Source organism: Doryrhamphus excisus, linkage group LG16, assembly GCF_037039965.1.
Source record: "Doryrhamphus excisus strain RoL-2023G ecotype Guam linkage group LG16, RoL_Dexc_Guam_v1.1, whole genome shotgun sequence".
In the NCBI taxonomy this organism is placed as follows: domain Eukaryota; kingdom Metazoa; phylum Chordata; class Actinopteri; order Syngnathiformes; family Syngnathidae; genus Doryrhamphus; species Doryrhamphus excisus.
In genome coordinates this window covers 5,957,013-5,972,693 of record NC_136372.1, presented here as the reverse complement: position 1 = coordinate 5,972,693, position 15,681 = coordinate 5,957,013, and the positions used below count along the sequence as shown (strand labels likewise).

At 43.7% G+C, this 15,681-nt stretch overlaps 1 protein-coding gene across 10 annotated transcripts in view; it reads right to left on the bottom strand.

The window, feature by feature from the left end:
* adgrl1a (adhesion G protein-coupled receptor L1a) overlaps positions 1-15,681 on the bottom strand; it is a 234,461-nt gene that overhangs the window by 61,801 nt on the left and 156,979 nt on the right. For all 10 annotated transcript variants that reach the window (XM_078797091.1, XM_078797090.1, XM_078797097.1 and 7 more), the window contains 2 exons: positions 8,376-8,589; positions 6,091-6,200 (listed from right to left, as the gene is read on the bottom strand). In XM_078797091.1, coding sequence (XP_078653217.1) covers positions 6,091-6,200; positions 8,376-8,589 — 324 coding nt within the window. The remainder of the gene's footprint in view (positions 1-6,090; positions 6,201-8,375; positions 8,590-15,681) is intronic.

The following is a 15,681-nucleotide window of genomic DNA, read 5'->3' as shown; positions in this document are numbered from 1 at the left end:
CACCTATGCGGTATGTTGCCATTAAAGCATAGGTCACTACACCCACTTTTACATTTCTCTTTCCGAATGTGTTGGAATAAAATGTAGATAGAATAAACATAGCATTAGTTATCACCCTTATATCCTTTTGCTTAGACAATAGAAAGTGTTTAAATGTGCTGAAGAAGGAATGTTCCCGTGACCCTGATCAGAGACCCCCAGCGACCCCCAGCAAATAACCCAAATGGATTTGGAATATTTGTGTCCATGTAAACGTGGCTTACTTGGTGCTTGGCTTGTTATGGTTACAAAAAATGACTATAAACACAATCAAATATCAAATAGGGCTGCACGGTGAACGGGTGGTTAGCGCGCAGACCTCGCAGCTAGGAGACCAGGGTTCAATTCCACCCTCTGCCATCTCTGTGTGGAGTTTGCATGTTCTCCCCGTGCATGCGTGGGTTTTCTCCGGGTACTCCGGTTTCCTCCCACATTCCAAAAACATGCTAGGTTAATTGGCGACTCCAAATTGTCCATAGGTATGAATGTGAGTGTGAATGGTTGTTTGTCTATATGTGCCCTGTGATTGGCTGGCCACCAGTCCAGGGTGTACCCCGTCTCTTGTGTGGATTAGCAGTAGAAAATGAATGAATATTTAAGCATTATTAGAGCCCTATAGACATGAAATAACACCCCTATATTGACTTTTAAACTCTTATTACTCAAATTTGTAAACAAAAGGAAATAGAACCTTTTAGGGGGTGTACGAGTGATTAGGACACAGGCTTCACAAATAGGAGACCCGAGTTCAATTCCACCCTCGGCCATATCTGTGAGGAGTTTGCATGTCCTTTTAGGGTCTGCACAGTGTACAAGTGGTTAAGTGCTAGGTTAATTAGCGACTCCAAATTGTCCATAGGTATGAATGTGAGTGTGAATGGTTGTTTGTCTGTATGTGCCCTGTGATTGGCTGGCCACCAGTCCAGGGTGTACCCTGCCTCTCGCCCGAAAACAGCTGGGATAGGCTCCAGCACCCCCTGCGACCCTCGTGAGGAAAAAGCGGTAGAAAATGAATGAATGAAATATCAAATAATCCATTTTTTGTGCAGCGCTTTGTCTTAACTAGTTTTTGGAAACATGGTGTTCCATCATTTCGAGCAATGAGAAAGCTAAAAAAAAAAACAAAACTAGACGGTGCTGGTGTAAGAAGGTAATTGGACATACACAATTGGCTGATGCCGAACACAAGCACACCAGAGGTTGCTGTGTCAGACGTGTTTGTGTGTGTCATTTCCTGCTGTCACGTCTCTGTTCCAGGTGATCGCTGACGCACGGCAGACATGACTCACGCCATCACACACAGATGTAAACATCAGCACGTAAGCACCGACATGCATGCATGCATGCGTGTCACCTACGTGCCCCCCCCCCAATCCCACCTGACACCCCATGAAAAGAAAACCCCGGAGGACGCCACGATGAAGGGGGGCTAGCGTTCCTCAACGATGAAGGGAGCATTACCGGAACGATTAGAAGCGGCAAATTCAATTAATCTTGACAAATCTCTGTTGAGGCAGAACTGGAGGGAGCGACTCTCGCCATCTCTTCTTTACGCTGGTAATTAAAAGTGGCCGAGTTGAGTGGTGTGTGACCACAACGTGTTTCCAAATGTGACGGTCAGGGACTGCTTCACAAAATCAGCAGAAAAACGTCTCGGATTGTCTGAGGTTGAGGTTTTTATGCAGTAAAGTCCGAAAACAGCAGAATGCTCCTGTCATATAGAGGATCTCTGACTCCTGTTTTTTTGCAGTTAAGCTTTAAAAACAGCATAGCACTCCTGTCATATAGAGGATCTTTCACTCTTGACTCGTGTTTTTTTTTTTTTTGCAGTTGGACTTTAAAAACAGCAGAATGCTCCTGTCATATAGAGGATCTTTGACTCATCTTTTTTGCAGTAGGGCTTTAATAACAGCATAGCACTCCTGTTTCGTTGGCAATTTCACTGCTGTGTTATTGTACTATGACAATAAAGGAAGTCTATCTAGTATATAGAGGATCTTTAAAAACAGCAGAGCACTCCTGTCACATAGAGGATCTTTGACTTGTGTTTTTTTTTTGCAGTCTGGCTTTAAAAACTAATACAGCAGAGCACTCCTGTCATTTAGAAGATCTTTGACTCGTCTTTTTTGCAGTAAGGCTTTAAAAACAGCAGAGCACTCCTGTTATATAGAGGATCTTTGACTTGTGTTTTTTTTTTTTTGCAGTCAGGCTTTAAAAACAGCAGAGCACTCCAGTCACATAGAGGATCTTTGACTTGTGCTTTTGTTTTTTTTTTTTCTGCAGTTAGGTTTTAAAAACAGCACAGCACTCCTGTCCTATAGAGGATCTTTGACTTGTGTTTTTTGCAGCCTGGCTTTAAAAACAAAAACAGCAGAGGACTCCTGTCATATTAAGGCTCTCTGACTCGTATTTTTGTAGTCTAACTTTAAAAACAGCAGAGCACTCCTGTCCTATAGAGGATCTTTGACTCGTGTTTTTTTTTTTGTTGCAGTCGGCCTTTAAAAACAGCAGAGCCCTCCTGTCATATAGAGGATCTTTGACTTGTGTTTTTTTTTTTGGCAGTCTGGCTTTAAAAACAAAAACAGCAGAGCACTCCTGTCATATTAAGGATCTCTGACTCATGTTTTTTGCAGTTGGGCTTTCAAAACAGCAGAGCACTCCTGTCACATAGAGGATCTTTGACTCGTGTTCTTTTGCAGTCGGGCTTTGCAGTCGAAGCAGAACACGTCTGTCATATAGAGGCTCTTTAAAGCAGAGTGCTCTTGTCATATAGAGAATCTTTGACTTGCATTTTGACCCTTCTTTCTCAATCTAGTAAGACTTTTTTCATCACAGTAGGATCAGCTTCCAATTTTCTAAACCACACAGTTCTCTAGATTCAATCAACAAAGTTTTACTTTTCTTTTTTTTTCAGTAAAAAAAATGCAAGTCAGCAGCTATTTAATTATCCGCTTGATTGCTTTATGGCAATAGAAGCAGCAGCAGCAGCAGCACAGTACAGCCAGAAGGGACAAGGACAAGGTGAGCATGCACAAAGAGGAAGATGCCAAGTACAACAAGGAGGCATGTTTCCATGACCTCTTTGGAGGAGATGCAGCTTGAAAAACATCACCGCATTATTGGCGAGTATTAGGCGTGCTTTATATCATAACCAGAAGCACATGGTGGTGGAAAACCACAGTGTAGCCCACCGATGCGGTATTATCATGTTTCCACATAACATTTACAGCCATAAAATTTTTATTTGAGCTTCAGTAACTTTGCTGCTTAATTTTGCCCAGAAAAATGATTTTTCCAGTATATAACACACACAAAAACACTGAGCCGGGAGAGTTACCGATGCACAAAACCAATGTAACTCCCACGATTTTTTTTGTTTGTGTAAGGTACCCCTTCTACTCCTGAACTAAGGATGGAAATTTGTCATGTTGCCCATGCTATTATTTTGGTGTTGTTAAACAACATAAAGGATTGCACGGTGGAAGAGTGGTTAGCATGTAGGTCTCACAGCTAGGAGACCCAAGTTCAATTCCACCCTCGGCCATCTCTGTGTAGCGTTTGCATGTTCTCCAAAAACATGCTAGGTTAATTGGCGACTCCAAATTGTCCATAGGTATGAATGTGAGTGTGAATGGTTGTTTGTCTATATGTGCCCTGTGATTGGCTGGCCACCAGTCCAGGGTGTAAACCCGCCACACACTGGGTGCGGTTGTTACACCTGACAGACAAAAATGAGGGGGAAGTAAGCAACCCTTTTGGAATAAACACAAAGATACAGTTTGAAAATTACTGTCATGTGAGGTTTTTGGGGTTTTTTTGGCAGGAAATCATTAAAAACAGCAGAGAATTCAGTTCATACAGAGGCTCATTACTACTACAGAGGATCTTTGACCAACATTTTTGCTGCAAATACTTAAAAACAGCAGAGTGCACCTTTTAAAGCCACCAGCTTAATAAATAAGGTCAACAAAACAGAAACATGGGCTACACGGCAGTCGAGTGCTTAGCGCACAGGCCTCACATCTAGGAGACCCGAGTTCAATTCCACCCTCGGACATCTCTGTGTGGAGTTTGCATGTTCTCCCCGTGCATGCGTGGGTTTTCTCCGCGTACTCCGGTTTCCTCCCACATTCCAAAAACATGCTAGGTTAATTGGCGACTCCAAATTGTCCATAGGTATGAATGTGAGTGTGAATGGTTGTTTGTCTATATGTGCCCTGTGATTGGCTGGTGACCAGTCCAGGGTGTACGCTGCCTGTCGCGCATGATGACAGCTGAGATAGGTTCCAGCACCCCCCGAGCCCCTTGTGAGGATATGCGGTAGAAAGTGAATGAATGAATGTTTTGTGGTTTACTATGGCCTATTATTCAGTGTGGAAGTGGTAAAACCTGGCGACCAGTCCAGGGTGTACCCCGCCTCTCGCCCAAAGACAGCTGGGATAGGCTCCAGCACCCCCCAAAACACTCGTGAGGATAAGCGGTAGAAAATGAAATAATGAATAAACACCATAAGTATGATTCGCAATAAATTTCCCACACAGTTCTACAAAACACCCACTGTAACTTTAGTCTACTTGGTCAAATCACCACCAAATTTGGAGCACATCTTTAGGGGCCTGTCGAGTACATGTGTGTAAAATTTGAGCAAGATTGGTTGAAAAAAAAAAAATTTGCTGGGGCACGAGTGGGGCTTTAGCAACTAATTGGCCATAAGTGAGTGAGTATTGGCTTAATGAGGATATTTTTATTAGACATACACTAGCATGTCTTCCTAAGCATTTTCACCACAACCCCTAGGCACGATATAAATATCATTTATAGTCATAACTATATATATATATATATATATATATATATAGTCATTTCCTACTTCCAAGTGCTCTTGAATGCAGCATAGCATAACTACAAAGCCAGTGTAGGCAAGTGGGTTACACCAAATAGAGAGACATCTTCTGTGAGGGACGGAGGACACTGGAGAGGAACACTTGAGGAGATTTACACACCAGTAGCGTGAAGCTAACTTCTTATCTCAGGTTATTGTATAATTCTCTCACAAGGTAAACTGACGGGCACAAAAGCATTGAGCAGAGGAAGGGCAAAGACGAAGGGGGAAAAAAAAAAAAATCACTTGGGCGTCCCTGAGTTTCTTTTTAGAAGAGGACGTTTTCACCTGGAACAAGAAACAGCAGAGACAGCAGAGAAGACGGCAAACGATGGAAGAAGGGTGCAAAAATGAGGAGGAATGACAGGAAGCTTTCAGGAGCTTAGAGGGCATATGTAGGATGCTAGGAAATGGAAGGAGGAAAGGTCATGAAAGAGAGCGTGACTAAGAGGGCGATGATGAGGAGGAAATGGAAGAGAGCAAAGCAGGTTAGCAGGGTTTTTTTTTTTTTCCTTTTTTTGGGGGGAGGGGGAGGGGGGCATCTTCATGCTTCACATGTACACCTGAAGGAAAAAAAAAACCACGTTTATGGCACCCCAAATCCAGCCTGGTTATCCTGCACAGTGAAGGAAAATAACAATACTAATAATAAAGATGAGTGCGAGCATCAACACAATCAATCCACATGTGTGATTCCCAACCACCGTGCCGCGGCAAGGTAGTGCGAAGCCACGGGAAATGATTCATTATTATGTAATTGGGCCAGAAAAGATTGTTTATTTACTACAAATAATGTATCTGCTCATTCATCTATGGAGCAATGTACAGTACTGTATAGTGACAACCACAACAATTAAACATCTCTTCCACTAGATGGCAGAATGCATAGTTTTTAGGTAGAAAAAGATTGGAATAGAGGATCTTTGACTTGCCTTCTATGTCTAAAAAAAGCTTACATTTGCTTTTTGGGGGTGGGGGTCCATGTGAAAATCATGCTCAGATCTTGACTGCTGTGTCAATATACGTATGTGTGTGTGTGTGTGTGTGAGAGAAGATGTGTGTGAGGGTCTCGCAAGGGTCTCGCAAGATAGTGGAACAGCGAAGGTGTGAGGGGGTGGTGGTAAAAAAAAAAAAAAAAAAAAAAAATGTGATTGGCTGTGGGTACTCACTGTAAGGGACGCACTCATACTGGATCTCCAAGTACTTGTAGGTTCCAGGGCAGGGGTCTGGGAACACGTCGGACCCCGCCACCACCACACACTGGGTGCGGTTGTTACACCTGACAGACAAAAATGAGGGGAGAAAATAAGAAACCCTTTTGGAACAAACACAAAGATACAGTTTTAAAATTACTGTCATGTGAGGTTTTTGTTTGTTTTTTGGCAGGAAATCATTAAAAACAGCAAAGAATTCCGCTAATACAGAGGATCTTTACTACTACAGAGGATCTTTGACCAACATTTTTGCTGTAAATACTTAAAAACAGCAGTGCATCTGTTAAAGCCACCAGCTTAAGAAATAAGGTCAACAAAACAGTAAGATGGGCTGCATGGCGGTCGAGTGGTTAACGCGCAGGCCACACAGAGTTCGATTCCACCCTCGGCCATCTCTGTGTGGAGTTTGCATGTTCTCCCCGTGCATGCGTGGGTTTTCTCTGGGTACTCCGTGCTAGGTTAACATGCTAGGCTAATTGGTGACTCCAAATTGTCCATAGGTATGAATGTGAGTGTGAATGGTTGTTTGTCTATATGTGCCCTGTGATTGGCTGGCAACCAGTCCAGGGTGTACCCCGCTTTCGCCCAAAGACAGCTGGGATAGGCTCCAGCACCCCTGTGACACTCGTGAAGATAAGCGATAGGAAATTAATGAATGAACTTTGTATTATGGCTGCACGGTGAACGAGTAGTTAGCGTGCAGGAGACCCGAGTTCAATTCCACACTTGACCATCTCTGTGTAGAGTTTGCATGTTCTCCCCGTGCATGCGTGGGTTTTCTCCGGGTACTCCGGTTTCCTCCCACATTCCAAAAACATGCTAGGTTAATTAGCGACTCCAAATTGTCCATAGGTATGAATGTGACTGTGAATGGTTGTTTGTCTATATGTGCCCTGTGATTGGCCGGCCACCAGTCCAGGGTGTACCCCGCCCTCTCACCTGAAGACAACTGGGATAGGCTCCAGCACCCCTCGCAACCCTCGTGAGGATAAGTGGTAGAAAATGAATGAATGAATGAAAACTCGCCTAAGCAGGCTGCACAGCGGACGAGTGGTTAGCACGCAGGCCTAACAGCTAGGCGACCCGAGTTTAATTCCACCCTCCGCCTCTTGCCTGAAGACAGCTGGGATAGGCTCCAGCACCCCTCGCGAGGATAAGAGCGGTAGAAAATAAATGAAAACAGAAAGATCTGTACAACTCACTGTACCAGTATTTAATTTAGTCGTATTTTAGTTGTTATTAAGCAGATTGGTTGATAGCGTTCTTGAACTGGATGCCACCTGAAGCCGTGACCAGTGGGTAGGCAATCAATCACCTCCAGCAGATGTGCAGTGTGTATCACTGTGTGTGTGTATGTTTATATTTGTATTATTGTTGCAAGTGCATTCTTTGGGTTCCTCGCAGCTGATCTCGGTGTTTGCGCTCAGCATCTGCTTCCTCTGAGCTCAGATCAATGAAAACCCTCTCCCCGCTATCCATCACAAATGTAATGGAGGCGCAGCATTTGTGTGTGTGTGCGTGTGTGTGCGTAAATGGCTAGATTGGAAGAGAGAAATGAGAGGGGGGGCAAATAAAGGACTGCGAAACACGACGGCGAGATGGTGTGAAAGCACCAGAGGTTTAAGAGGCAACACGGGAGAAATGCTTAAAAGTGAGATAGAGCTGGATTACGTGTGTGTGTGCGCTTCGTGAGAAGGCATGCGGCGATGTGCTTTTTCCACGCCGCCGTTGCGTGCATATGAACGTTTTCTCTCCCCGCCGCACTCGGCCAGGAGTGTTTGCCGTGTCGTCCTTCCATGTTCTCTCACCTCTAATTGCTCTCACTCACGATCCCCCTGGAGAGCGACCACTCTTACGTCACTCTTCCCGCCCCCTCCCCACGGGTGCAGCTGTCACATGATCTAGTCTAGTGTGAAATTACTTCCTCCTCTTGTGTTCCTTCCATCTTTTGGACCAGGGCTTTTCAACTCAATTCTTCCTGTGGCCACGTCTTGAAAAGTCTATAGGCCTGGGGAAGGGGGGTGGGGGTGGCGTTGAAGGGGTGGGGGGGTCTTTGAAAATAATTCATAAAGTACTTAAGAGAAGAAGCAATATGTTAATGCAAGCCAACAATATAATCTACGATTCAAAGATCCTCTATATGAAAAAAAACAATAAGCACTGACCAAGGTGCTGAAAAGTAAAAGGTATGCTGGAGTCTATCCCAGCTGACGGACACAATGCTCAAACTGCTGATTTACCTCTGTGACATGATCTTGACGGCATCGGGTAGGTAGCACTGCACGTTCTCCATCTGGAAGGGGTCGGCGTCGCAGATCTTGTCGTCGGTGCGTCCGTAGTTGGCCGTTTCGATCATGATGACGTCGCTGCCGGGACAGCGCAGCTCGATGGGGTAGCCTTCGCACGCCAGCTCTCGCCGCATCAAGCCAAAGGGCATCATCGACCGGCTCAGTGCTGGGGAGAGGAGAAGACGGAAAAAGAAAAAAAAAAAATGAATGATAACTCTACCAACCTTGATTTATTTCATATAAAAAGGCGCTTTACTGCGTCTGCGCTGTAAATATGATATGAGGTGTTAGACGAGGTCCACATCCTCATGGAAGGGGAACGTAGGAGCAGCAAAAGTATCGGGACACAAGGCTATGACCCTTCCGGGATGTGAAAATGTCAGCTTTCACTGGCTTTTCAGCATTTTGTGGGGGGAAGTGGGGGTGTGGGACCTGAGAGAGGGGGTGCTTGAAAAGGTTGAGACGCTGTTCTTCCACATAAGAATGCCTTTATGGCGCCAGCTTTGTGCACAAGGAACAGAAAAGGGCATTCTACAAAAAAAATCGGAATTCATAACTGTATGATTTAAAATAAAAAAAAAACATTCATTCGGTTCCCTGGAGGACATGACTTTGTAATTCAAATATTGCAGCTCTTTTTTACTCTTATTATGTAAATATATGAGTAATACAAGTGTAAAGCTGACTATAGGGGTGTTAGTTCATTTCTGGAGGGCTCTAATAATGTTTCATTCATTCATTTTCTACTGCTTATCCTAATGAGGGTTGCGGAAGGTGCTGGAGCCTATTCCAGCTGTCTTTGGCCGAGAGGCGGGGTACACCCTGGACTGGTCGCCAGGTTTTACCACTTCCACACTGAATAATAGGCCATAGTAAACCACAAAACATTCATTCATTCACTTTCTACCGCATATCCTCACGAGGGTCTCGGGGGGTGCTGGAGCCTATCTCAGCTGTCATCATGCGCGACAGGCAGCGTACACCCTGGACTGGTTGCCAGCCAATCACAGGGCACATATAGACAAACAACCATTCACACTCACATTCATACCTATGGACAATTTGGAGTCGCCAATTAACCTAGCATGTTTTTGGAATGTGGGAGGAAACCGGAGTACCCGGAGAAAACCCACACATGCACAGGGAGAACATGCAAACTCCACACAGAGATGAGGGTGGAATTGAACCCTGGTCTCCTAGCTGTGAGGTCTGTTTGCTAACCACTTGAGCGCCGCGCCGCCGCTCTGATAATGTTTAAACCATATTTAGAAAGTTGTAAACAGTTTATTTTGTGCTATAACTACAAATGAGTACAATGAGTGTAGTGAGTATAATGTTTTAATATCTGTATTACATGTATGCTAGCATGTTCTCATGCTAACATACATGCGAACAGGTTAACTGGCAACTCTAAATTGTCCATAGGTATAAATGTGAGTGTGAATGGTTGTCCAGGGTGTACCCCGCCTCTCGCCCCAAAGTCAGCTGGGATAGGCTCCAGCATCCCCCGCGACCCTCGTGAGGATAAGCGGTAGAAAATTAATGAATAAATACATTTTCATTTATTTGGGACTGCACGGTGTACAAGGGGTTAGCGTGTGGGCCTCACAGCTAGGAGACCTGAGTTTGATTCCACCCTATGATGCAGATTCTCCCCGTGCATGCGTGGGTTTTCTCCGGGTATTCCGGTTTCCTTCCATATTCCAAAAACATGCTAGGTTAATTAGCGACTCCAAATTGTCCATAGGTATGAATGTGAGTGTGAATGGTTGTTTGTCTATATGTGCCCTGTGATTGGCTGGCGACCAGTCCAGGGTGTACCCCGCCTCTTGCCCCGAAGTCGGCTGGGATAGGCTCCAGCATCAACCATGACCCTTGTGAGGATAAGCAGTAGAAAATGAATGAATGAATATAATGTCACAAAATACAGTCAAAATATTAGGTGAATAAAGTCATAATTATGAGAACATAATATACTGGAAAAAAGGTGAAATATGTGGAAAATGAAATCGAAAAATCAGCAGTAATTTTACCAGAATAAAGTCAAAATATTGAAAAACAAAAGTCCGATTCTAATGAGAAAAATAATTGCAGGGAGTATATGGGAGCATGTATTATATATATTATGAGAAACATTCAGTAAAGTATTATAAAGTATTGGAAAAAAATCCTAATATTACAGGGATAAAGTCAAAACAATGTGGGAATAAAGTCATAATCACAAAAAAAAAATCTGAGCATATCTACATTTACAAAATCTCAAAGTGTCCCAATTGCATTATTTCATTTTTCAGTGTGTTTGGACTCCTCCATTTTACCTAAAACCAAACACAAACACGGCCAAAACCAGCAAACACGGCCAGTCCAGAAACATAGAGAACGCGAGAGACCAGCTGGGGTAGGCTCCAGCACACCATGGCCCCTTATAAGGATAAGCGGTAGAAAATGAATGAATGTATGCTATCATGACATTCTAAGCATTTTGACCATTTGCGTCGCAAACGTGATTCACAGTGTTCATAGGATGTGCGCACACACAAACACACACACAAACACACCCACACACCCCGTCACATTGGTGACACAACACATTATATATTGGCAGACAAATAATTTCCAGCGACTCCGACAAGACACGGCGCCGCTCGCGAGACAAACTGTGAGAGTGTCAAATGTTAACAAACTCCTACACCCGAGCTCACTGTGGGAGTCGCGTCCTTCACGGCATCGCTCGAAGTAGAGCGCTGAATACGAAAAGAGAGAGAGAGAGAGAGAAGAAGAAAAAGGTGTCAGTCTAGCCTTTTGTCTCTGGTGTGTGCTGTTTGACATGCGTGTCAATGCACGGTGGTCAGCTTCTGTGTGGACAGGAGACAGCAGGGCAGAGGGGTGTGGGTGGTGTATGGGGGGGTCTGGGGGGGGTTGGGGTACACGGGGTTAATCGGTGAGCCAGGCTGAGAGGCATGAACGATGGATCCAGAGAGGTGCTGAGAGAGTTCTTCTCTCCAGTCGTCTCTTCAACTGTACACCTTTCACTGCCTCCCTTGGATGGGAAACTAAAGTTTTTTGCAGCAGATTCCTATAAATAGCAGGGAACTCTTGTCATAGAGGATCTTTGATTTGCATTTTTGCAGCAGATACCTAAAAAAAAAACAAAAAAAAAAGAACAGCGCTCCCATCATATACAGAATCTTTGACTAGTGTTTTTTCAGTAGCTTCTTAAAAACAAACAACACAGTGCTCTTGTTAAACAGACCATCGTTTTTTGCAGTACAGTCACCCCTCCACACTTCGCATGTCCAATTTCCCAGCTCAAATATATCACGGTTTTCAAAAATCATGCTGTTTCAAGTTTAAAAAAAAAAAAAAAAAAGCAAATGTTACATTTTGCCTAGATAGACAGCTATAGCTAATTGAACTCAAATACAAAAATGTTGAGAATATTGACTATTCTACAGTGGCTAGTAGGTGTCAGTCATGTTGTAATGGTCAGTGAGACACACAAGCACCAGACTTGATCGCCGGAACAACAGACTTATACAACAGGCACAATAATCCCTACTGGCTACTGTTGTGGACGTAACCCATGGCAAGCATGTCTGCCCCTCACCCAACCCCCCTTAGGGGAACACATGTATTATAGAAAAAAAAATTAAATAAAATAAAAAACTTTAAATTAAATTAAATTAAATTAAATTAAATTAAATTAAATTAAATTAAATTAAATTAAATTAAATTAAATTAAATTAAATTAAATTAAATTAAATTTCATTCATTCATTCATTTTCAACCGCGTGCTGGAGCCTATCCCAGCTGTCTTCGGGCGAGAGGCAGGGTACACCCAGGACTGGTTTAATTAATTAAATTAAATTAAAACAAAAAACTTAAATTATCTTAGAAATGCAGGAAGTGAACAAATGTAACAGTTACTGATTGTAAAAGTACCAGATGGAGGGGTAGGATTTAATAAGCTTTGCTTCTTCCTACTCCTTTTGGACATGTGGAACTGTGAACTGATTATGTGATGCATTCAATTGTAATCTGATGCATGTTCAAATGAAATAAAACCATTACCATTACCATTACTATGTCTACTATATTGGGTAATATGAGTGTACAAGTGACTATAGGGGTGTTATGTCATGTCTAGATGGCTCTAATTGTTGTAAAAAGCATATTTATAAGGTCATAAGCTGGTTTTCTATGTTTTAACTGCAAAAATGTTCAATTTATAAATAAGGAATCTTACTTTGCATACAATTCACTAATTATAGTCGGATTGCCGCGGTAAACGAGGGATTATTGTAACCATAAAAAAAAAATTCTGGCTAGCACCGACAGAATTGGACAGAAAGAGAAATCAGTAATCTGGAAGTCCAGTCCTCCATGTTGAAGGACAGCCAGTTTTTCTTCTCTAAGCCTGCCAGCCGAAGTGAAGCGGTCAGAGCTGCTGTCCGTGGTGCTGAACTAACAAAACTTGCCGCAAGGGGGTGGAAGGGGGGGTAAAAAAAAAAATAACTGAATCCTCTGTGAGCTGGAGCGCGGCGTCGGAGGACTGCTAAACGGGTCGAAGCGCAGCTGCCAACTGTGCTGGAGGAGCAGACGGCTTTGACTCACCATTGATAGTCGAGGAGGACGCTGCGCGTGCTGTCAAATGTAAAAAAACAGACTTAGCTCAAATTTCACGGGGAGGGGTGGGTCGCTTTTACATTTCCACCCTGAATCAACCCCACTTCCCTGACACTGCTTGGGTTTCATCCACTAGCTCGTTCCAGTGAACGAGGGCGGGCGCCCATGTGGGTCAATGTGGATGTCAGTCATCCTGCAGCGCTGTGCTACATGATTCACTGCCAATTGACTTGTTCATATTTCTAAATGCAGTCGTTGTAACTAACTCCATCAGGGCTGACTGACTCGCACACCTCACATCTTTTCTGCTTTGCCAGCATGAGAGCGCCCGGGCTCACAAAGACCGAGATGCAAAAGCGCATACTAATTAAAGCCGCAGAGATGCAAACAGCAGGCGAGGCTAGCCGGCACACACACACACATACTATATATATGCAAAAAAAAAACAAAGCAAACACCTTGCGACACGCGCTCGGTTACGTGTGCACACGTGGCGTGGCGATGTCACAGCAGGATTACACTGTGGCCTCCTTGTTCTCTTAACTAGCCTGTAGTGAAAGTACACAGCAGCTGGACGACCATCAGAACCTCATACCGAGACCACGGAGCTGAAAGGAAGAGTTAGCTGGCTGAAAGTTTTGAATGACATGCTTACATGAAGAGTGTGTGTGTGTGTGTGTGTGTGTATATGTGTGTATCATCCAGATGGCTTCAGGCCTAGCTGGAATGGAGCTGAGCTGAGCTGAGCAGAGGATGAGCTTGGACTGGCCATGAGCTACGATTGTCCTTCGCTGTGCAGGAATCCATTACGCTCTCAGGGTCGACTCTGCCAGCGCGCACACGCACACGCACACACACACACACACACACACAAACACTGAGTTGTGCATGTCACAACAACCGGATGACAAAGTGTCCTCCTCAGCAGGAGCCATATGCATAAATGGCGGATTTTTGACTCATCTTCTTGTGTATGCAAACACAGACAGACCAGCAAATACTGTATGGTACATTAGATGTGCATGTTCCTTTAAATAATACACAATTACTGAAAATGATGTTAATATTTTATTTTATACACCCACAGTGAATAAAAAACTAGGGCAATGGTTAAACTATAATATAACTGGAAGTACAGTTGAATATTTAATAATATCTTCTTACGACCAGTACGGTCATGCGAGAGGCGGCGTACACCCTGGACTGGTTGCCAGCCAATCACAGGGCACATATAGACAAACAACCATTCACACTCACATTCATACCTATGGACAATTTGGAGTCGCCAATTAACCTAGCATGTTTTTGGAATGTGGGAGGAAACCGGAGTACAAGGGGAGAACATGCAAACTTCTCACAGATATGGCCGAGGGTGGAATTGAACTTGGGTCTCCTATTTGTGAAGCCTGTGTCCTAATCACTCGTACACCCCCTAAAAGGTTCTATTTCCTTTTGTTTACAAATTTGGATAATAAGAGTTTAAAAGTCAATATAGGGGTGTTATTTCATGTCTAGAGGGCTCTAATAGTGCTTAAATATTTTTTCATTTTCTAGCGCTTATCCTCACAAGGGTCGGCGGGATGCTGGAGCCTATCCCAGCTGTCTTCGGGCGAGAGGGTGGGGTACACCCTGGACTGGTTGCCAGCCAATCACAGGGCACATATAGACAAACAACCATTCACACTCACATTCATACCTATGGACAATTTGGAGTCGCCAATTAACCTAGCATGTTTTTGGAATGTGGGAGGAAACCGGAGTACCCGGAGAAAACCCACATATACACGGGGAGAACGTGCAAACTCCACACAGTCATGGCCGACAGTGGAATCAAACTGGCTGTGTGGCCTGCGTGCTAACCACTCGTTCACTGTGCAATATTTGTCTAAATTACTTATTGGTGACCCCCTTCAAAGTAATATTGAATATTTTTATTATTTATTTATTGCTGAACCCACGGTGAATTAAACAAACAAAAAAAAGACACCCAAGGTAAATCAAAAGAACAAGCATGTGTTAAATAGGGTTTGAACATTGCACATAATATGCGCTGATTTTCCTGGGCGTGGTCGAGTCGACGAGGGCTTGGTGTTACTTGTGAGGAGCTGAAGTGCTTGCCTTCATAATGGAAGCTACAAATTAAGAGCAAGAGAGCTGATTGGATTTGAATCATTATCCTTGCACAGTAATTAAAGCCTGAGGGTGAATGGATGTTTGGACCGAGGCTGACAAGAAGCATTTTTTTCTTTCTTTTTTTTTCCCCCCGCACTCTGGTTCTTTTCCATCAATTCCAATTCTCTGCAGCCGCTCTATTGAGGGACGCTCTTCCACCTGAGACAAGATTGAATGGAGACGAGAACTTTTAAGCTCGTCTTTGAGCGTGACACACAAAAGATGTGTCCTTAAACCTTCTTAGCAGCCTTCCATCATTACTCTCTTTAGATGGACTTTTATGGCAGTCATAACCGCCCCCCTTCCCCCCACACACACACAACAAGTAAATAATACAAATGTGAAATGTATGCACTTAAAACATGCCCTTCTAATGTACTATATTTACACCGCGTTTAATCACATGCTTTTGTTGTACCTCTGGCATTTTTATACCGTTTGAATCAACCGTAGATGTAAT